The sequence below is a fragment of the Opisthocomus hoazin genome, chromosome 18 (assembly GCF_030867145.1).
Source record: "Opisthocomus hoazin isolate bOpiHoa1 chromosome 18, bOpiHoa1.hap1, whole genome shotgun sequence".
NCBI classification, from domain to species: Eukaryota; Metazoa; Chordata; class Aves; order Opisthocomiformes; family Opisthocomidae; genus Opisthocomus; species Opisthocomus hoazin.
In genome coordinates, this window is record NC_134431.1 from 10,428,422 (window position 1) to 10,450,908 (window position 22,487).

At 55.1% G+C, this 22,487-nt stretch overlaps 1 protein-coding gene across 1 annotated transcript; it reads right to left on the bottom strand.

The window, feature by feature from the left end:
* Window positions 1-1,980: 1,980 nt before the first annotated feature.
* On the bottom strand, window positions 1,981-13,148 carry LOC104328842 (opsin-5-like). Its single transcript, XM_075438972.1, has 6 exons — window positions 12,943-13,148; window positions 11,012-11,099; window positions 9,202-9,364; window positions 8,452-8,579; window positions 6,259-6,587; window positions 1,981-4,890 (listed from the first exon to the last, which is right to left on the bottom strand). Exons 1-6 carry the CDS (start codon window positions 12,943-12,945, stop codon window positions 4,336-4,338), a joined length of 1,266 nt encoding a protein of 421 aa, XP_075295087.1. The 5' UTR covers window positions 12,946-13,148; the 3' UTR covers window positions 1,981-4,335.
* Between the last annotated feature and the right edge of the window lie 9,339 nt (window positions 13,149-22,487).

Below are 22,487 nucleotides of genomic sequence, written 5' to 3' on the forward strand. Positions count from 1 at the left end.
CAGCTGCTTCAGTTCACCCTTAAATTCTCTTTCGAACTTAAACCCCTGCCAGGCTGGGGCTCTCCCGAGAGGGCATGGGCGCACTGCTCGCCTGCTCACCTTTCAAGGTAAGGCAGCAAAGGAGAAGGTGTCCTGGAAACACTCCTGCTTTGCAGGTTATTAACGGAGTCGCAGCAAGCAAACCGCATAGCCCAGAGCCCTACGGTACTGCTGGTGGGGGAACACAGACATCCCAGGGGTTACCGCCTATGCAATCAGGTCAGCACCCAAGTGATTTTATGACACCGCTGGATGTGAAATCATGGGAGATCTGGGCAGAAAATAACCCCTGAGCAGGTCAGCCACCTTTTGAAACTGCCTTATGGCTGTAACTGGCCTCTGCCAGCTTGCCTTTGGGAAGGAATCTCTCTCCTTGAGCAAGGTTTCTTGCTGTGGGCTTTCTGGCTCAAGCTGGTCTTTTAGTAACTATATATTGCTTATGTATAGATCAACAGAGCACACGTGTCTGCACTTGCCTCAGCATCTTCAGCCTCAAGAGGCTGATTGAACTTGGAACAGGATGGCTATTCAAAAATAAAGCCATCACTGGTAAAAGGCACAAGTGCTCATGTTCAGGCAGCACAGAGTGGGAAACGCAGCAGCCACAGCACGCTGCCAAGGCACCAAACCCAAACCAAGGCAGCCCTGCCTTGTTCCCTGCACCATGCCCACGCTCCCACCAAGCAGCAGCACAGCACCCCCCCAAACCCCTTCCCACCCAGCTCAGAACAGGGGACCAGGCTGCAGAAGCACCAAAAACTAAAGAAATCAGCTCTCCCAAGCAGTGACCACATCCAAAACCCTGCCCAACAGCAGCAGCAAGCCCAGACCCTACCTCAGCCCCAAGGGGCAAAGCCACCATCCTCCTAGCAGCCACCATAGGAGCTGCCCTCTGGAGCTGCCCTTTTGGGAGGGGGGCTCCTGTCTTCAGGCAATTGGTGGCAGCTGGTGGCCCCGCTCCCAGCTGGGGACAATCATTAAGTCAGCACCAGCTGCGCCACGACCCAGGGGACGGGCCCAGCATGGCAGATGGGAGCACCTGGGTTAGGGTAGCCCTGGGTCCTGCCGCCGAGGGACCCTGGACCTGCTGTTTGGCCTGGCCACAGTGCATGGAGCTAATTAAATTGATTGGGATTTTGCTAAGCGGCTGCAGTGCCGCTGCCCGGAGCCCCCAGCAGCAGGAGTGTCTCTGAGTGAGACTGAAGCATACTCAGTGTTATGTGCTCTCAAAGTTACGCGTTCTCACACCAAACTACAGACAAAGATGCTGATCTGGGGTTTTCCTGGAATCGTAAAGGACCTAGGAGATTTGCAGGGTTTTTTTTTTCCTGTCTCCTTTAGGTGATTTCTGGACCGCAGTAGCTTTTAGCTGGCAGGAGATAAAGCAGCAGGCTGGGGGCTGGTAAGCAGAGCAGGGACCCGATGCTGCACTGGTGGCTGGACCATGCCGTGTCCCCAAGCCCATCACAGCCCGAAGCCCCGGCCTGGCTGGGGTCACCTTCTTGGCCCCCCGACCGCCCCCGGGGGGCCATGCCCTGAGAGCCCCCAGGAGATGGCAGCAGCCCGGCGTGTTCATGGCCTCCGGTGGGACATCGGCCCTTGGGCACCTTTCTGGAGGCTTCTGTGCTCCCCAGGGCAGCGATGGCAGTGGCACGGCCGGCCTTGGCCGAGGCGGCAGCTGGAGGGTCCCCCGGCACGGAGCCGTGCGGCAGGGCCCGGTCGCTGGCCACACCATCGCTGCGTCACCCGGCGGCAGGACGGCTCGGCTGTGGGGGTGGAGGGGTCTGCTCGCCCCCAGCCCCGAGCCCAGCCGATGGCCATTCCCCGTCCCCGCAGCTGCTCCCCCTCGGCACCGAGCCTGCCCAGGCTCTTGCCCCGGCACCGAGATTTCCATTCCTCCCAGAGCCCGGCCGCTGACACAGGACTGAACCAAGTCGAACACCAGTTTCAAATGAGTGAATTTACTTTCAAAACGCACAATTTCTGGAACACGATGGCTGGTCAGCAGAGACACCGAGTGCTTGCGGCTCCCTCGCGTGCCGGGCCCCGGGCCGGGCGGTCACCAGCCCTCCTGGAAACATGTACCCACGTTGGAAACTTTGTCCTCTCTCTTCACCGGCTGCCCTGATTTGTCTTGGTTTGTTTGCAGCGTTTTGCAGACATTGCACATCGCTGTGTCGGGTGGGGGGTGCTTTGCATAGCAGGGGTGGGGAGCACAGGCAGGAGCATCGCTCCCCACGTGGCCTTTCAGTAATTACTTGGCTCTTGGGCATAAACCCTGCCCTGCCCCAGCTGCCTGCGCCTGAAGGTATCACACGTGGGCAAAACCGCCCCGGGGAGCAGGCAAGTCCACCCCGGAGGTGTCAGTGACCCTCTCCTGTCACGGGGAAACTGCTCGGTAAAGTGGCTCAGTGGAAATGACCAAGGGACAAAAGCAAGTGCCACGACTGCCATGCTGTCGTGCGCTGATCAGAGCTGTGCAGCAGCGACGGTGACAACGGTATACAGGGAAAGCAGGAGCAGGGCCGCCAGCACCCTTCGCCGCTTCGCTGGGTGCCTCCGCACGCAGCAACCGCTTTCCCCACCGCAGACCCCTCCCTGGCCCCAGCGTCACCCACGCTGAAATTGGACCATAGCACCGAGGCCAAAAGCCGTGATATTTTTAATGCCTGGGTTCAAAAGGACCGAGTTTGTAGCTCCAACGAGCGGCGGCAGGCGTCCGCCGCCTGCCCCCCTGCCTTCCCGCACGCGCCGGCAGCCAGCCGGTCTTTCGTGAAGTGCTCTGGGTCCTCGGAAGAGAGGAGGCTGCTCTATCTGTGCCAAGAAAAGGCAGTGATACATCTTGGTTCTAGGAGCGACTGCTAAAAATAGCAATATCTGCGTCTGGAGAGCGGCGGGAGGAGGGAGAGCGCGGGCTCGGCGTACAGGCAGGGCGGCTGGCAGGCAGAGCAGCGCCAGCGCCAGCACCGAGGGCAGCCGCGGGTTCCCAGCGCTTGGTGTGGGAAACATTTCCCTACTCCCGTTTAGCACGTCCATGATTTAATGCTGCAGCTCTGGCCACGGGTTGTGGTGTGGGTTTTTTTCGATAACGAGTGACAACACAAAGTGCTCCCAGGAGTAACTGGCGGGCAGCACGTTTCCCACCCCCGCCACCGACTCTTCTCATCACCTTGAATGCAGCTTTTAGTTTTTTGGGGCATAACCAACCTCTCTCAGCACCCTGGCCACGTTATGCATCCCCTGCAAAGTAAAACCAGGTCCCGCCACGCCAAAGGCTGGGCACACAAGCGGCTGGGGGTGGGACAGGTGACCTTCACCGCGGGGCTGCCAGCAAGCCACTGCAGAGGGACGCCTGCCAGCCTGCCCTCTGCCTCCCACGGCAGATCGCACGGGGACTTTGCTGTTGATGGCTTCGCATCGGGCCCTGTCACAGCTTCTCGGGCCCCTTCATCCCGGACCCTTCCCGTGGCTGAGCTGCCCACACTGGTTGCCAGATGCCGACTACCAGCCCGCGGGATGCCGTTCCCTGAGCAGCTGCTGCCCCGCCATCCCAGCCACCCGGAGACCGCCTGCAGCCACAGCCCGTCTCCGGGGTGGTGCTCGGCCACAGATTCACCCTTCCCTGCCTGGAAAGCGTGACCTGGGACTGCTATTACTCGCACTGGGATTATTCTAACCCCAAATCCTCGCTCTAGAGACAAGCTCCCATTTTGATCTGTAGGATAGTTCTGGGTTTGCATTCCATCAGGGGAGCAGGGTAACCCAGCCTGGGCAGGGAGTGGCCTCTGGAGAGGTAGAGAGAGATGCTTCATCATCCCCAGTGAGGTAGCTGAGCGGTGCGGTCCCACTCCCCAACGGGAGCGGAGGTGGTCGGCGGGGGCTGGAGGAGCTGGCGCTGGAGGTGGGGCTCCTCCCAGGGCCCCCTGGTCCCCTGCCCGCCTTGCCAGGCACGGTTCCTTAAGACAACCAAGTTCCTACTTGGTCATCAGAGCACCAGTATGGAAAAGCAAAGGCCAAGGGCCCAGAGAGCAAGCTGCAGGAGAAAGTGCACCCTGGACTTGGACCCTGGGCGGGTTTCAGGCACTAGGGGCCTAGAAAGGGTCTTTTTTTTTTTTTCACAAGTGCAAAGACTAGGCTCAGAGTTGCACGAGCCAAAACAGAGGGAGAGGCAAGGCTGGTCTTCACTTTTCATGTCACTTCATCTGCAGAACATGCTGGGAACCCATCAGAAATGTAGGTGAGAGATAACTTGCGCTTGGGTCTGTCTTCCAGTGCGCTGGTAGGGCATGGCCGGGCTCAGAGGAGGTCTTTCATGATACTCGACGGCAGGGCTTCCCCCACCACATTCACAGCGCCCAGGCCTGACCTCTTCCGTGTGACGAGCACCATCACCTGCACCGTCCTCTTCAGCCCCGGCCGGGAAGCAGGTCCGTCAGCCAGGATAGCCAGGGGAGCGTGCCGGGGTGAGCTGCCGGCTGCCTGGGGGAGTTGGTAGCACTTCGGGTAGTTGCTGAAACACTCAAAAGTGTCGTTGCAGATTCTGCAAGCCCCAGGGTGGCCACCGAATTCCGGGGAAGAGAAGGGCTGGAGCACAGCGCTTGGGCAGCCGCAGCAGAGGAGGGTGCGGATGGCCTGGAGGAGCACCACGTCTTTGGAGAAGAACTTGTGGAAGTTGGGCTTGAAGAGCAGGTACACCAGGGGGTTGTAGAGCGTTGAGGACTTGGCAAAGGCGGCCGACAGCACGAAGGCCAGCGCCGGCACCTGGCTGGCATCGCCGAGGACTGCCCACAGGGCAACGATGGCATAAGGGGTCCAGGCAGCCAGAAAGCCCAGGCATACAGCAATGCTCAGCTGGAAGAGAAGAAGGTGAGACCCCACCTGGAGTACTGCATCCAGCTCTGGAGTCCCCAACATAAGGACATGGATGTGTTGGAGTGGGTCCAGAGGAGGGCCACGAAGATGACCAGAGGGCTGGAGCACCTCTCCTATGAGGACAGGCTGAGGGAGTTGGCGCTGTTCAGTCTGGAGAAGAGAAAGCTGCGGGGTGACCTTAGAGCAGCTGCCAGTGCCTGAAGGGGCCTACAGGAAGGATGGAGAGGGACTTTTCACCAGGGTGTGTAGTGATAGGACAAGGGGGAACTGCTCTAAGCTGAAAGAGGGCAGATTTAGATTAGAGCTAAGGAAGAAATTCTTCATTATGACGGTGGTGAGGTGCTGGCACAGGTTGCTCAGAGAAGCTGTGGCTGCCCCCTCCCTGGCAGTGTTCAAGGCCAGGTTGGATGCGGCTTTGAACAACCTGGTCTGGTGGAAGATGTCCCTGCTCATGGCAGGGGGGTTGGAACCAGATGAGCTTTAAGGTCCCTTCCAACCCAAACCATTCTATGTTTCTATGAGATGGAGACGGCAGTGCTGCGAGCCTCCTGCAGCTCACGTGGGTTGCTGACCCCCCCAAAACCCAGCCTGAGGCTTACAACCGCTGCCACGTGCAACAGGACCCCAAACATTTGGTCACATCCCCAGGGAAGGGCACTCGGCCCTCGGCCCCGCCGCAGGGGAGCACCGGGGAGTCAGACACCAGGGCAGCAGCCCAGCCCCTCCCGTGTCGGCGTGTAAACCCACACTGGCTTCAGGCGGCTCACACCCGTCCCATGTGGGAACGGGAATTCCCAGCCCGCTGCGGCAGCCGGGCACGAAGCACCCAGCGACCCGGCTGGGACCCGGCCAGCCTCAGGCCCCGACAGCCCTTTGGCAGCGCTCGGGTCCCTCGGGCAAGCAGCGTGCAGACTGGCCGAGGCTCTGGAAACAGGCCACGCTCAGACCCCTGCCCTCTGCGCAGACGTGAACATTTCCTTCGCAGCCAGGCTTGCAAGATGTTTTCTATTGTGTTGTTTTTTTTCTTTTAAAGGGTATCCACTTTTATTTTTTGTCAGAGCCTTGGTAAATTATAGTATTAGCCTGTAGTCTGGGGAGCAATGACTCATGCAAGCTCCTCTCATGATCTTTTCCAATGTAATTTAAAATGAAAACTCCTCCACCCGACGGCTTTAAAGGATGAGGAAGGTGTCACCGCCCACACTGGTACAAACCCTGGAGAATCCCTCGGGAGCAGCAGGCACCGCTGGCTGGCAGAAGGCGTCCAGCCATGTTCGCCTGCCCCCGGGGCGGTGGGCTGGGGCGAGGGGCACCCCGAGACCCCACACGCCCCAAGCCCTGCCCTACCTTGACGACGAGGCCGTGCACGCCGCGGGCTCTGCGCCGGGGGGACGTGTGCTGCCTGACGGCGCGCCGGGACACCCGCACCGTCCAGAGGATCTGCGAGTAGGAGACGAGGATGAGGAGGCAGGGGAGCAGGTAGCAGAAGACGAAGAGGGCGACGATGTAGAGCGTGGCCTCCCTGCTGGCGGCTTTCCAGGTGATGCAGCAAGCGGTGCCGTAGGGCTCGGGGCCGTAGCTGCCCCACTCGGCCAGGGGGGCCGTGGCGAACACCAGGGCGTACGCCCAGACGCACAGCAGCAGCACTCCGGCGTGGCAGGGGGAGAACCTGTTGCCTGCAGCAGAGGGGTCGGGGTGAGGATGGCTTCCCACGGGCGAGGGGCTGTGAGCCCGAGCTGCCCGCGCCTCCAGCACTGGGGACGGGGCCCGGGCTCACGGCTGGGGCTGCCCGGGCAGGGCAGGAGCTGCAGCCATGGAGGGGGCAGAGCCACGCCAGCCCTCACCCCGGCACCCCGGGACGCACAGGCGTCCCCTTGGCCCCTTGGTGGGCGCCCAGAGCGAGGAGCCACGACAAAGGTAAGGTTTTGCCCCAGCCCACGCAGCAAGGGCAGGATCAGCGGTGCAGCCTCTCCCCGCTTCGGGAGGAGCTGCTGGGAGGTCGCGTGGCTGCTGGTGGCACGGGGACACGGCTGCACCCACGGGGACACGGCTGCACCCACGGGGACACGGGCAGCCGGGAGGGAGGCAGGGAGGGCGGGAGGCTGCCTGGCTGCAGCAGCCTGAGCCTGGGCAGGGAAAGCTGGCTCAGGACTGCTCAGAGCCGCCCCAGACACTGTCAGCTGAGGGACCTTTTCTTCTCAGGCAGACTGAAGGACTGGGCGAGGCTGTTTTTCTCCTTTTTGTCCCATCCCCCATCAAATCTAAAACTCCCTGATCTTCTAAGAGCTCAGCATAAAGTCTTAAATTTTCAGCCATACATAGGAGTAACATTTTTCTTTGAAACTACGTAATTAAAAGCACATTGAGATCAGCTATTTCCTCACGGAAGGGGCTGGGGCATCCCGAGGAGATGAGCTCAACGTGCCAGGCTGCCAAGCACTGGCTCATCTAGAGAGCAGAACCTGAGCAGGGAAAAGCCACCGGTACCTGGGCTGACTGTAACCGCCAACTTTTATCTTTCCTTCTACCTTCTTAGCGATCTCCTGAGCTGTTGTGCTGGCACATAACCAAGGTGACTCTGCTCCAGCACCGTCCTTGAGGCCCTGCAAGCTGCTGGGGACAGAGCACGTTGGTGGCTGGCAACGGACGCAGGCTCGGGGCAGACAGGCTGCAAGCCACGAGAGAGGGGGTGGGGATGCACCCCAGGGTGCTGGTCTGCAAATCAACCTAATATCTTTGATTTCCTGTTTTATTGCTATTTTTGGTCTTTAATCGAAAGTCTATCCTGAAGATACATGCTAGATGGAGGATTATCAGCTGAGCTGAGGAAATTAAGAAGCAACTCCAAAGAACAGGAGCTGTAAGCGTGTGGGGGACCTCCCTGGGTCCCCTCACATCCTCAGATGCTCTCTGCACTGCAGGCCGTCTACAAAGAGCTGGTGCCCAACCTTAGAGCTGCAGACATTCACATTAGCTCTGTGGAGGAAGTCCACATGAAAATAGGGCTACAGAAGTGAGCTATAACACTGCAAACCCATCCCTCCTGTATTAATTATTTCACTGACTTAAATACATTTGGCCTATGGCTCTCCCATGAGGGACAAGGGAAAGCAGCTCTTCTTTGCACTGCCAGAGCTTGTGGCTTCCCAGATGCAGAGTCTGCTCTAGTCTGTGCACAGAGGTTCAAAACTCTGCAACCTGCTGTGATACAGCTGGGACTTTTCTACAGAGGGAGGCCAACCCCCTTAACCCTTTTCTGGATGATGCTCCTGAGCCCTGTAATGAAGCAGGGGATGGCTGAGATGCACGCACAGGGCATGGGCACAGGGTGCTGGGGCTCCACAGCCCCACGAAGCTGGAGGGAGGTGAATATGCGAGTGATAAAAGCCTTCAGAGTCTGCTTCACCGGTGTATTGGCTGGTTGCCCTGGGGTAAAGACTTCCCAGCACAGGTGGATCTGACCCGTAAAAAAAAAAAATAAGGGTTATGTTAACAGAAAGGGGTGTAAGTATGGATCAGATAATGCATCCCAGCACCTACCGTATGCTGGGTAACAGACCTTCAGGCAGCAAACCGTGCTGAGCACCGTCAGGCTGGTGAGGCTGCACAGCCCGAACAAGACCCCGCAGAAGGCGTAGAGGGTGCACACTGCCTGGTTGAACAGCCACCTGCGAGGGAAAGCCTGCGGGTAGACCAGCCCCGGCCCGCCGCCCGGCGCGGTGGGCTGACCGCCCTGCCACTCGGCTGGACAGGAGTTTTCTGCGTGGTCCCTGCTTTGGAGCAAGGCTGGGTATTTCCCGGCTACGTTCCTGGCCGTGGGGCCTCAGTTGCCGGTCCCACACCAGAGGCAAAGCTGCCCACGCGTGGGGTGGCTGCAACGGGCTTCGCGCACACCAGCACCTGATTGCCACAGAAAACATGGGCATGATCTTCCCCCTAATCTGTTCCCTGAGCAGACCAGTGACCAGCACAGGTGGAGCCACGGGTGCAAGAGCTGCCCCCACCCACGCCGGCACACACTGCTGCAGTGCCCACGCCACGTGCGTGCCAGCTCGGAACTCCACCACCAAACCACTTTTACAGCAGGTCTATGTGACAAACCAGAGGGACAGCTAGCAGCAAAGCACCCTGCTGTGGGATGGATGTGTGAGGAACACAGTGCCCCAGTGCCACCAGACTGAACCCTTGGGTCCCTCTGCACCCCCTGACAGGGATTTCCCCATTTCGAGACCAGGTTTGCAAATGACACCTGGAGCTGCTGGCCAGTGCAGAGCCACTTCCACAAGGTACCTGTGTGCAAAGAAGGAGGAGGTGGCCAAGGGGAAGAGCGTCACCGTCATGCTCAGGTCACTGATGGCCAGGTTGACAATGAAGAACTCAGCAGGCTTCAGCATGGACCTCTTCCGATAGGCCACAAGCAGGAGCAGCGAGTTCCCAGAGAGGGACACGATGCCTGCGGAGAAGGCAGAGGAACAGTGCTGTCTGTAAGAGAGCCGGGAAAGGAGCCAGGATCATCTTGAGATCTTTGGAAGCAAACACCGGAGATGTCTACTGAGGGTGGAAAGGGCTCCAGGCTTGCCTCTCCGGAGTGGGCTGAGCAGGGGAGCCCACGGGACCTGCAGAGCTCTGTGAGCACATCTGGAGCTGCTTTATATTGAATTTGATCCCTTCCCCTTCCTGAGATCCTACAGAGGCGCTTGTAGGAGGGCAATGATGGAATGAGACTGCAACAGGCTCCGGGTGCAGGATCTGGCCAGACCCACTTCTTGCAGCTGGAAGGAGCATGGGGGGGCACTTCCTTCCAGCTAGATAAATAACAGGAGCTTTGTGTGATTGCTCTTCTGATGTGAGGCCAAGGAGCCAGGCCCCTTTGCCTTTTTAATTTCTTCCTGGCAATGTCATTCCTGTGAGTCTGTGATGTCCAATATCATGGTAACAAAGTAAACAAGAAAAAATGCATTATGAAGATCAAGGAAAATCCAGACTAAACAAAAGAAAACTCTTTGTTTGCCATTGGTGTATGTAAAACAACAGGGGTGATTAAAATTTTATAACAAGGGCTTTCTCTCTTTTTAATTATGAAATTGTGCTTTCATTGAAAAGCGGTTTCAGTGTCCTCAGAAGGGGAGTCTTTGCTGCTCTTGTGGCAGGTTGAGTAGGACAAGAGTTTCTCCCCAATGGATTAGGCTGTAAATTAAATATCATGGTCAGAACCAGCTTCAAAAGTCGCTGAATGGCCAACACTAAAGTTCCTCTCAGGAAGAGGATTTCCATGCAAGACCTGGCCAAATCCAGGGCTTTGGAGTCGCTGGAGGGTAGAGTACAGAGATGTTTGTGTTCTGAGCCTCACGAGGCGTTTTTCCCACAGAGCTAGTCTCACATCTGCACTAAGCACATTTGATTAGCTTTACTAACTCCTAGGAGCTGCAGGTGCCTATAGGACTGCTGGCAGTCCCAGCAGCATGAGCACCCCTTGGGTTCCCCATCCTTGCAGGCACGAAAAGCTCTTCTAGCATTTGGGAGACAAGTTGCTCAGGGCGCAGAAAAATGGAATATTTTTCTCTGCTCAGCATTCACTTCTGGCCCACACCAGCCAGGTCTCGGCCACCTCAGAGCACATCCCAGCCCCTCAGTTTTGCCCACTGGCTTTCTGATGCCAGGAACTCCAAATCACAGGGCATTCACCAGCATCTTCTGCTGAAAGCAAGGGCTAGCTGGAGGTCCAAATCACCTCCAATAGCCACAAAGCTGGCAGTGCTGACAGGGAGCCCCTGTCCATCGCTGCAGTAGGAGTTACTGCACATTCATCAAAGATTATGCTTCAATTTTCTAAATCTTTAAAAACATAACCGGTACTTGTAGTTCCCCTGAGAGGGGAATGCAGTCACCAAGCTTTGGCCAGATCATCCTGCTGAGTAACATGGGGAAGGCTAATGGGGGAAGGGCCAGTTTGATTATTCTACTAACGACTGAACACTTCTGGAAGCATCAGTGACTGCGGAAGGCCTGAACGTCTCTGGCAGGCAGGCACCTGGGCTGTCTGCAGCAGGGGGAGAGGTACAACAGGCTGTCCTTCCTTACAACAGCTGTCTTTCCTTACCAAAGACTAAGTACAGCGTGCCAAAAATCAGGTCTTCTCTCTCCGATAAGGTGGAGATGAACACTGAGGCGTTGGACGCATTTCCCATCTGCAAAGCAAGACACAAATACAAGTGAGAGTGTATTCTGGCTAACGAAGGAGTGCTCAGCTTCCTCGGTTCCCGGGGGGCACAGCTCTGCAGCACGGCCTTGGCATGGTGCTAGGACCGGGCCAGCAGCGTGCACCCCACCGGCCCCACCACCGCGGGACGCGGCTTCATTAACCGCGTGCAGCACTGACCTGACCTGCTGCGCAGGGGCCGATAATAGGCTCGGGCTGGTAATCTCACTTGATTACCATTTCTTCAATTACAGGTTTTACTGATAAGCATTAGCCTTTGAATCTAAATTTTCTTTGCAAGTCCCAGACATGTGCTGACTGCAGCAGGCGCTGGGTGTTTGGCTGTGGGGACTGGCTGCTCGGAGCTGGAAGCTTCGTGTTCTGCAAAGTCGGCCCCCGCTGCCTCTTCCAGGCTTGCCCCATCCTTCACCTGCCTCCGCCTGTCCCTGTGTCCACATCAGCAGAGAGACTTGGCCCAAACTCTTGGCAATGCAGCCAAGACCTGTTCATGAGCCATCCCCATGGGGTATTAATTGCCTCTACTGTGAGACGCGCCCTGTGTGTGCTGAGAAGGGCTCACGCAGACGAGGGGACTTGCGAGAAGCTGTTCACCAAAACCCGGCCCAGCAGACCACACAGCTGGGACAGAAAGGAGTTGTCACCCCAACCATCACTGCTCCTGGCTGGGACCTTCCTTCCCCAACTGCAACTGAATCCGATCCGTGCTGCCAGCAGTGCAGGCGATGAAGAACTTGAGGGGGAACACATGTATTAACGACAACAAAAAAAAATAGCAGTAAAAAGCCATTCCCTTTCTCAGGGTGCCCGACTCAATCATTGAGTTTTAGCGGCCGAATTAGTTTCCCTGTTATTTCATGCAGCGGAGCCAAAGGCTCCCAAGTGCTTAGGAAGTTAATAGAGGGTAGCAGAGCAGAACAGCAGACGTGTTTCAGTATGTTCACTCCCTTCACTGATAACAAATAAATGGAAAAATATTTTGTTCAGGTGAAGAAAAAAAAAGGGGGGGCGAGAGAAAATAATGGTTTAATTATACGTTTCAATAGCTGTTAGCTTGCTTGCTGGGAGGTTTAATGCACGCAGTATTCCTGCCTCCTTCCCCAAGGTCCCTACCTGCACGCTGCGGGAGAACTGAACACAAGTTCACAAGCAAGGCAGCGGGGCCAGCCACGGCACGGTTCACCAGTGGCAAGCGGCGACAGGCTGCTTATTCCTGCCCCACAGCCTGGTCTTCACGGGGCCATGCTGCGAGCTGGAACGGGGAACAGGCTTAGTGTGACATGGATGAGGTGAATATCGATAACATCCCCAGCACACATCTCTACCTGACCTCTGACTGCCGTGAGGTGGCTTGGGAGCTACCGCACGGGCCAAGAGCCACAGGAGACGGAGCGTTTCCTTCCAGGAGCGCTGCTGACATGGACTTCACAAACAGAGCAACTACCCTCGTCATCTGCACCCGGGTGAAAATGCCCACCTCACATCCAAGGCTGCATTCAGACAGATGCAGCTAATTACTCAAAGTAACAAGTAAATTAGCCTTGAGTGTAAATGTATTTTAAGACACTAATTGGTGTTAAACTGCCAAAAGATCCTGCCAGTAGTTCTTCATTCTCTGTGTCACCGGCCCACACAGCCAAATACCAATGGACCATGGTTCCTCTGGCCTGCTTCGTGGCTTTCTTGGGTTAGGTGGGCACACAACCTATGGGATGTTTACAGCTCACACGGTCCCACCTGCTCCTTCTCAGTGAGCCTATCTCAAGCATCTGAGGTTAAGCAATCAAATGTTTTTATGGTCGGTGCCTACATACCATGAGTATGATGGAGTTGCCTCTGCAGGCCAGGCAGGATGCGGGGTAGTTTAGTCAACGGGAGTTGCAATGGTCATCCATGGTTCTTGGTTCACTGTGGTGAACTTCAGGCCTCTCTGGTTCCTGCTCCCCTTATGAACAGAGATGGTGGAAAGCAAGAGAACTGGTCTGTGCAAAACAGTGCCAGCAAGCGTGTGCTACACAGAAAGAGGTGCCATGCACTGAAGACAGCAGGAGCAACAGCAAGCCAGGTTTTGGCTCAGTCGCTTGCTCGCTCTCGTAGACATGGCCAAAGCCCTTGTGGTGCTGGCAGACTCCCACATCCTTGGGACATGTTTTGCCCAGGTTACTGGTTTGACAGCTTGATGCAAATGTCATTTTAAATTAAGCTCCATTTACATCACCCAGCTAAACCGACAGAGGCTCTCCGGAAGCTGTGTGGCACACCTGCCCCCTTCCCCAGCTCATTTATTGGCTTTTGGTGATGAGAAAGAGACACCGTACTGGTTTGAAATGCCCCATCCTCCTGCCTGGTCTGGGAAGTCTGGTCTGTGGCACCGTATGGACATTCTGAAGGCAAAACACGCACAGCCAGGAGGACTAACCACTTCTGTTTGCCTTTCCTAGTACAAAAGAGCTTCCTGCCACCATCTTTCACTTCGGAGAAATGACCACCACACCTGGGATTTTTCCAGCCTTTTGTTGTGCCAAACAAAGCATTCATTTAACCACAGCATGTGCTCTACCAAGAAACCAAACTCCAGCTAGTATCTGCCAGCTTGGAAGAGGCTGCTAGCCCTTGGGGTTTGATATGCAAGCAGCTACGGGGAAAAGCGCCGAGCAGTGGGATTGCCTGGGCAGGCTGACGGCCACGCAGCTGGTTTGCTACTCGAACGTATCAAATGTCCCCTGTCTTGTTAGCAGTGTGTGCAAACACAGGACGGCAGCTTCTCATACATCATTACTTGTATTTATGTACATACAGTTATGATGTTCAGCCTTAAAAATTCGTTAGCTTTCAGTAACTGCCTGCTCAAATATGTAAGGAAAATATTAATACTTCCATCTTAGAGGCTTCCTACTTTAAATAATATAGTGTTGGTGTCAGAGCAGTAACTTGACTCAGTGGGCTTCTCCTTGCCAGCCCAGCACACCCTTTGCAGGTGCGCACCCCCTGATCTGCTTCTCCTGATGCTTTCCTGGCTGGTGGACGTTGCGCTCTCAGTTCTGCTTTGGCACTGGGGCAGCCTTGGACCACATCATGCCATCTGAATGTCCTTATTTGCATGATATAGTTCAGCTGCACCAGTTTGCTTTTCTTAGCAAGTACAACTCACAAGGTGCTTGCTTTACACCCCCCCTGCCCTCTCCCTGTTCATCTTGCCTGGTCGCAGTGCAGAGGACCAAGCCCTGTTAGCATGGTCCCACAGCAGCAGATGCTGCTCACGAGAAGGCTGTGAGAAGTCACTGTAACCTCCACCTGCTCACTCAGGCTTTCTAGCTGCTCTAGGCAGTGGTCAAACTCCCTGCCCATCCCCACAAATGTCCACGCAACATAATGACCAGGGCGCGCCAGGTTGGAGCCTGAGCAGCAATGGGCCAAGATCTACCCTGAGCTCTGCTAGAGGGAAAAGCCAGGAAATTATCCCAGCTAACCTGAACTTGGGAAGCTGCACGCCATTCCTCAGCCTGCACCGGATACGCAGAGAAGCAATTCTCTGCCTGATCTATTTGCACTCCACCACACTGACAGCATCTCACTCTGTCTGCTCGGCTCACCACCTGCGCGCAGGCTGTCACTTACAGGTTTACGGTGAAGGCGACTGTCCCCTCTCTGTGTCCTCAGCATGGCTGGTGGCACCTGCAGCTCTGGGAAGCTCCTCCCTGCCGGTGTCCAGCCAGGGTGGCCTTTCCCGTTTGCTCCCTGGGAGCTTGGGGAATCAAATCAACAGGAATCTTGAGCGAAGCCCATGAATCCCAAACAGAGGTGACACCAGGCAGCTTTAAGCTGTCCCTCCTCACCCCGGGCTGCACTGGGCCCATCTTTCAGCAGATGTTCAAGCACTGGTAAAACTGTGGTTACCTGTTGTGGGAGCTGGGTGGCCCCAGGCCCTGTGCCTTTGGTGTGCTCCCTTGGCAAGGGCAGCCTGCAGAAACCAGCACTCCTGCGAGGTTACACCCCAGTGCAAGCCGGGCTCTGGGCATCGAGTACACACGGCTTGGTTGCACAGAGACCACCAGATCGTTTACGAGGGGAGCACAGTGGCTCTGGGGGTGGGAGATCATTGTTTTCTCCCTTTACGAGATCAATCACTTCAATAAAAGGATGTTCCTTGATAGCTGGAACTGACCCTGCGATGTGAGCCCTTCACGAGCTTTCACACCCAGGATTCAAGCTGAATCTCTCCCTTTACTGACTGTCCAGGGGAGATTTACGTTATCCCTTGAGATTTTCACTGACAATCCCAACTTGTTGGGCAGTGCTGGAAATCCCTAGCAGGAAAAAGCGAAGCATTTCCCAACCTTTCTTCACCTGCTCTGTGTGAATCTTGAACCTAGCCTCAAATCCTTGCCACACGACAGAGTGACCCATAAAGAACAGCAAAATAAGTAGGGCTTCTGTTCAGATTTTGTTTAAAACCTTGTGAGCCATTTTATCTTAAGAAAAAGTAGCAATGGCAAATCTGGGCTTTAGCAGAAGACAAAAGTTTGCCGGCTGCGAGACAGACAGCTAGGGGATCTCAGGCTTTAACCGCAGGGAGCAGGCAGCACTGACAGGATGCTGCAGAGAAGTTACCAGATGAGATTCCTCCATCACAAGGAAGAAGAAAAGGTTGGAGCCCTCCCTTTTTCAGACCACCGTCTAAAAGGTTTGTCAGGAAATGGGCTTTCCTCCCCACCAGCACATGCAGGAACAGGCAGGGCAGGGTGACAACATCACTCAGATGCATATTCATAAACGCCAGGGTGAAAAAGCTGCTTCAGAGTATTTAATTTCACAGCTAACGAAAATCCAATCTCAATGTGCTTTCCATGATAAATGTCCTTAGGAGCCCACCTCTCCCTTCCTTGTGTGCCAAAGCATTTTAATTGACGATAAGGTTAAATTTATCAGAAAACCATGAAGTTATCAGGCCCACAGTATGACACTGAGGATGTGGAAAGGGAAGGAGGGAGGAGGTTTTGCTACATATTCATCAGCTTCTAAGCTTCTCTTCAGAATTTCTTGAGAAAGTGATTCTTTCTTTCCCCTTAACCACAAACAGATAAAAACTGGACAGAGATTTGGGATAAAGGCACTCAGCATCAGCCTAGCTCTGCCTGGGGCACCGAGTTACACCCCTTGCGCATCCAAGCACCCTCAGCGTTGTCCGTTGCTCTGACCACCCCTACGCACACCAGGCTGCAAGGAAGGGAGCTGCGGTTTCTGGTGACGAGAGCCCTGCAGCAGTGCAAGCCGGGTGAGACCCCGCCAAGGGGTCAGAGTGCTGGAGATGTCCCAGGCTGCAGAGCGGCACCCAGGAGTGGGACGGGGAGTCCCTCGCCCTGGGGGCAAAGCTGGTGCAGAGGAGAGAATCCAGTGGGAGAGGAGGACGTGGAGGTGCTGGGGGCTGGGAGCCCCCTCTGTACTATGGGTGGGCAGGAGGACGGAGCGCTGGTGGTGAAAGGGGGCTGCTGGGTTCTTCTCCTTCAGAGAGCACCCTGGATGCTAAATGCTTCACAGCACAGTGAAAATAATCTCCCTTACTCTGCTGTGCTCTTGGGAGGGTAAAGAGTGTCCACGGTACAGGGACAGGTGATTTATACCTCCCTGTACCAGACCTAGTGACTCTGGCCATGAGAATGATGTCCTTCATTAACCTAATTGGAAACAACCTTTATTTAGGGCTGAGCAAATCATTCCTGAAATTCTCATAATGCACAGTTCTCCCCCAGGGCATATTTCATTCTTCCTCAAGAGCCCTTGGAAGCAGACGTGCTGAACACAGCACATGCACACCACCTCCACCGGGTGCTTCAGCGAAGCACGCGCGTCTTAAGAACACGGAGCCTGGGAAAAAGGAGCAACTGTGGCCACACAGCTGCACTGGTGACGAGACAGGGCAAGGCTCAGCATGAATGGTCTGGAAGGAGTTGTTCCCGCTCCTCAGCGTGCATGCACACACGCAGCAAAGGAAGGAGAGAACTGGCAAAGCTTGCAGGACACTGTTTCCCTCAGATCACTGGCAGGTCTCCATCCTGCAATACATCAAGGGAGCTACAAGTGTCCTGTGAGCTCAAGCTGGCAAAAGGTAACAATCACCCAGGGGAGAGGAACTTCTATTTCTGACATATTACTTGGGATAGGCCTTATTTTTATAGGTGTGCTTGAGCTATTTGTAAAGCACACATCTCTCACTGTAATCACAGAAAACGATAAAAATGCATCTCTTGCACTGACAGATACGCTGATGTCATTGACACATGGACAACAAATCAGTTTTATAGAAATACGGAGAGCTATCATTTTTGCATCTGAAAATAAATCATAAACTCGATCCTCTGTACTTATGGCAGCTACGTGCAGCCTGCAGTCAAGTGAAGTTAGGATCAGTACAAAAACTATTGCAAAAATCTCAGCCTTTCCCCCGCTGCTTTCAGTGGGGGCTTGGAAAGCCTCTGCCCCCCGACGCAGCAGGAGGTGGTGCCTGTGTCTGAGCTCCTCTGCGAGGGGATGCTGGGGCCTCTTCGCGCCTGGCCCCAGGAGGTGCTTACATGGTCTTTACCCTTCTGGAAACAAACCAGCGAGTAACCTGCTCCCCTGCCAGTGCACAAACCTGTACTGGTTCTGCTCGCCTGCTGGAAACCTGCCCGAGGCCTCCCCCAGTCTGAGCCGCTCCCTCCGGTGAGTGTGCGGCAGAGGGGGAATCCTGCTCCAGCCTCCCCCTCTGCTGTCATGTTCAGTGGAGGGTCACAGGCTGCAGAAGCGCCAGTGCAGGTACTAAACACGTCCACACTCATTTCTGACAGAACCAGCTGCTGGAGTGTTCTTCCAACTCAAAGACATTTCAAAAACATTTCCAAAACGTGACTATGCTCAATCAAGACTAAATTTGTCACCCCTCTTGGAAGGGACTTCAGACGAGACTGTCTCATCAGGGGCTGCCCAGCTGGCACAGCGCAGCCCTTTAAAATCAAACTGCTTGGCCACGTAGTCTTTGGGCATACAAAGCTGCTGTTGAATTTGATTAAAGCTCTGTTGCTCAGACTCTGTTCTGAGACGAGACAGACTGTGAAAGCTCCTTTCCCCTCAATTTAATCAGACTTCAAAATGAGATGAAGTTTTCCAAGCAGCTGCTGCCACAGGTACATTACCAGGAAGCCCTCGTGTTCTGCATCCCAGACCCTACTCTTGTGTCCACAGGAAGAATCAAACCTAAGCTGACGTCCGATGCCCACATCTGGCACCTGGGAGGACACCGGCATGGCTGGACTGACCCGATCACACGCACTCTGCCTACCTGAAAAACCATACATTTTATTTCGTGTGATTGTTGGTTTTGCCCTGTTCCTCCCCAGACTTTTCTTCAGCCAACGTGCCACAAAGCCAGAGCCGTTCTTGGAGAGGAGGAGGAAACCTGAGGAGCCTGGACACTCAGCTGACCCCCAGTCTCTTTCCATAGTAAATAGCAGGAATCGATTCCCGCAGTTCCTAGCCCAGGGAAGCTCAGACACTGCTGCCTGCCTGGCCAACACAGCAACCCTCAGAAGTCACAGCAGAGCAAGGGAGCACAGCGGAGTGCCCGCTCAGTCTCTGCAGGAGGGACTGCAGTGGAAGGCAAGGCAGCCCTTGGTCCCCGACCTGAAACCACTCTGTCGGTTACAGAGTTTCCCTGTGCCAGCGCTGCCCACCCCTACTGCTTACAGACAAAACAATTCTGCTTTCGGCCCCCCCGGCAGCCACCCAGGGCTCCCCAAGTCCCTTTGAGACGGGGCGTAACCCCCTGCAGACGCGCACCCCAAAGCTGTCGGCGAGGCGTGCCGCTCGCACACGCGCAGGGTGGGGAACAGCGGGGCACCCACGGCTGGCACTGCCGGTCCCCCACGGCCCCGGTACCGGGCTCCACCGTCCCGGGGCACGCAGCTGCGGGGCCAGGCGCCCTGCCCTTCCCGCTCGCCCACGGGGACCGCGTCCCTCCCCCGCGGCCGCGTCCCCTACCCTCACCTTACCTTCCCCGCGGCAGCCCCCGCCGCAGCCCGCTCCGCTCTCCGCCGCCACAAGCACAAACTTACCGGGGCTCCGCGGGGCGGGGGGGGAGCGCGGCGGCTGCCACCGCGGTTCAGCACCGACGGCCGCGGACAGCTCCGCCCCGCCCTGCCCGCCCCGGCCCCCGGGCTGGGAGGGTGCGGGACGCCGTCCCCACAGGCGGGGCAGCCCCTGTGCTCGGCGCGGACACCCGCCTCTCCCCGCACCCCTGCGGGCACCCAGCCCAGGCACCCCCCTCCCCAGCCGCCCATCCCCGCGAACTGGCCTCGGACAGCAAGGGAAACTGAGGCACGGGGAGGGCAGTGCAAAGCAGCCCCCCGTGGCCCTCAGCATCCCCAGGCTCGCTGCTCGCCGCCCTCGGCCACCCCCTCTCACCCCCCGGCAAGGCAGGCAGGCTGGCAGTGCACCCACCTCTCCCTGAAGATCTGGCTCACCCCATGCCGCGTCGTGAGGTGCTCCAAGGACACGCTCGGAGAGACGGAGGAGGCGAGGAGGTGGGGATCGCTGCGCTGAGCCCGTCGCCAATCCGGGCTGGGTTTTGTTTTCCACCCAAATCATTTGACCTCTCTCTGCTTGGCAACACACGAGTCCCGGCCATCACTTGGCCACACGTTTTGTCAGTTCTCTCCACACGAAGAGCTTTCCCTTGGTTGCCAGTTAGAAACGGGAGCAATACCAAAAATTCTAGTGCTCATTTTTAGAGCTCCAAATATTGTCAGGACTGCTGGTCAGCTTGGATTTGGCTGCTTAAATTTGCTTCAGAAAGGAACCTCGAAGCTGGAGAAATGGACAGCAATAGCACAGCAATAGTCTTATGTACTCTATGTGCTTTGGAAGGAGCCTTCATGAGAAACATTTATGGGCTAAACCGCTATGTAAATAGATACATAGTGAGATTATTACAAACTGAAAGTTAGTTGTTCTTTGTGTTCCAAAAACACAAAGGCTTCGGCCAAGTCTGAGGCCCTGTTGTGCAGTTCCCTCCACATAGCCAGAGTTAACCCAAAGAGGCCGACATCGATCAGGGAACATGCCCTGTTTTCTCCCTTTCCCCTGGGATGGACCTGAAGCACGACGTTCGGTGACGTGCCAAGGGACACAGAGAGTCCCCAGCAGAGTCACAAGCTCAAATAGGAGCAGCAGCACTTTCCACTCCACACTGTGCTGTACACAGGGACTGCAAATAGTTACTAAACTTTGCGGGTATGTTTGCACAATTCCTTTTTTTTTTGGCATAGTTTCCTTGGGAAACAGACCTCCACCTCAGTCCGTCTTCCCTCAGCAACACCACTCCATTCATCAGCCATTCTCCCCCACATTTGGAACAGGGATTGAAGTCTTTGAGATAATTTAGATCCCACTTGGTTCGTGCAGTGGGGAAAGACCCAAAGGAACCGGCTGAGAAGGTGAGCAAGGTCAGTGGAGACACCAGGGACAGGCAGCTGATGGGGCAGCACGTAGACCCCTGCCTGAGCCTCCCTTCTTGTCTGCAAGAGGTTTCTCGAGAGAGAGATGGAGCAGCCAAGGGTTACAGAGGTGACAGGACAGAAAACCAAACCCACAGGGAACTAGACTTCATAAGGTCAGTTGTCCATGGAACAGCTTTTTTTCTTCAAGCCTAAGCACGTGGTGAGCTGTGCTGAAACCCAGACCTACCACACTCTTTCAACATTGGTTTTTCATGGCAAAGGTCAAGGCACAGAGCAAGTCTTTAAAGGAGTACTTCTGAACCAGGATTTAACAAACTGGTCAATTTCTAGAAATCAAAATTAACCTGAAGCATAATTCTTTGCTGCAAATCCTAGAGATTTTGGTACAGCCTATGTTCTCTCAACCATCTACTTTTGTTCTTTAAGCTCTCCCTTCTTCTTCCTCCCCCTCCCCCTGAAAAAACAACCAGAGAGAAAGAATGACTATTCAAGCTATAAGTTCCCCAAAGGAACAACCACCCAATCGGCAGAAAACGACCACAGGACGCTGGCAGCATTACAAAGACAGCAGAAGAGGTATGTCAAACCTACACAATGTCACCTGTCCCAGACTTCATATTTCTGGCTGCCAGCCAGCAGAGTCCGAAGGGGAGAAGGCTCGCCAAGCAGGTTGCAGCCTGTGCTTAGGCAGGCAGCGCAGGGAGCCCTGTTCCCCTTTCAACAACAGCACTAATCACAGCTTTGGGACTCTAATCCTGTTTCATTTTTCTGTCGCTCCCTCTCTGCCCCGTGGGCCATGGGCAAAAACTAACCAGAAGCTTTTGATTCCTCTTCAGCCACCTCCTGGAGAGACCTACTCGAGTTCAATCTCGAGACTGTAAGTGCTTAGCTTTGCTCCCAATCCATCGGAGCCCATTTGTACCAGCCGAGGCAGCTTTGTAGAGCAGATCCCACCGCTCTAAGGTCTCGGTTCCAGCTACGCCCCCAAAAGAGACCAGAGTTTAGTTCTCCAAATGCCTGTTTAATCCTGTTCCGTGGTCAAGAACAGCTTCCCTCTTGGAAGATACTTTCTCCAGATGCTTTTGTAAGTCTGTGCTAACCAAGTAAAACAAGCCTTTTCATGTAATTAAACATTTAGGTTTTTAAGCATACGTTTGCAGAATTTGCAGGGGAACAGCAGCAAGCCCAGGGACAGGGGAACTCCCCTGCTCACCGGTGAGCCAGAAGTACATTGCAGCTGTTGGTAGGACCTCCACTTTAACAACACCAGCCTCCAGACCCGGGAGTAAGCATTGCATTCCAGCTTTCACCTTTGAAATAAAGCTTATGGGCTCTTTTCATAGAATCATTCACATTGGAAAAGACCTCTAAGATCATCAAGTCCAACCATCAACCCAACCACTACCATGCCTGAAAAACCAAGTCCTGAAGTGTCATATCTACAGGTTTTCTGAACACCTAAGGGGATGGTGACTCCACCACTTCCCTTGGCAGCCTGTTCCAATGCTTTGCCACTCTCAGTAAAGAAATTTTTCCTAATATCCAATCTAAACCTCCCCTGACAAAACTTGAGGCCACGTCCCTTGCAAAGAACTTGAAAATGGAAAGAAACCAATGAAATCAAAGTACTATGGCTCTTCAAAACGGGTATCTGGGTTCTCCTTCAGCCAAGAGAAACTGGTAGGGGAAGGAAATGCACAGGCACATGCACACATCTGCGTGCACATGCTAAATCTTCCTGTTCAGAGGAACCCAGTAAGTCAAGTTACAGCTAGAGAATAACACGGCTCACCTCCTAAAGCTTTCAACCAGCTCTATGCAGAGTGACAAAAATCTACAAAAGTTGCCTTGTTTTGCAGCTGCGCGAA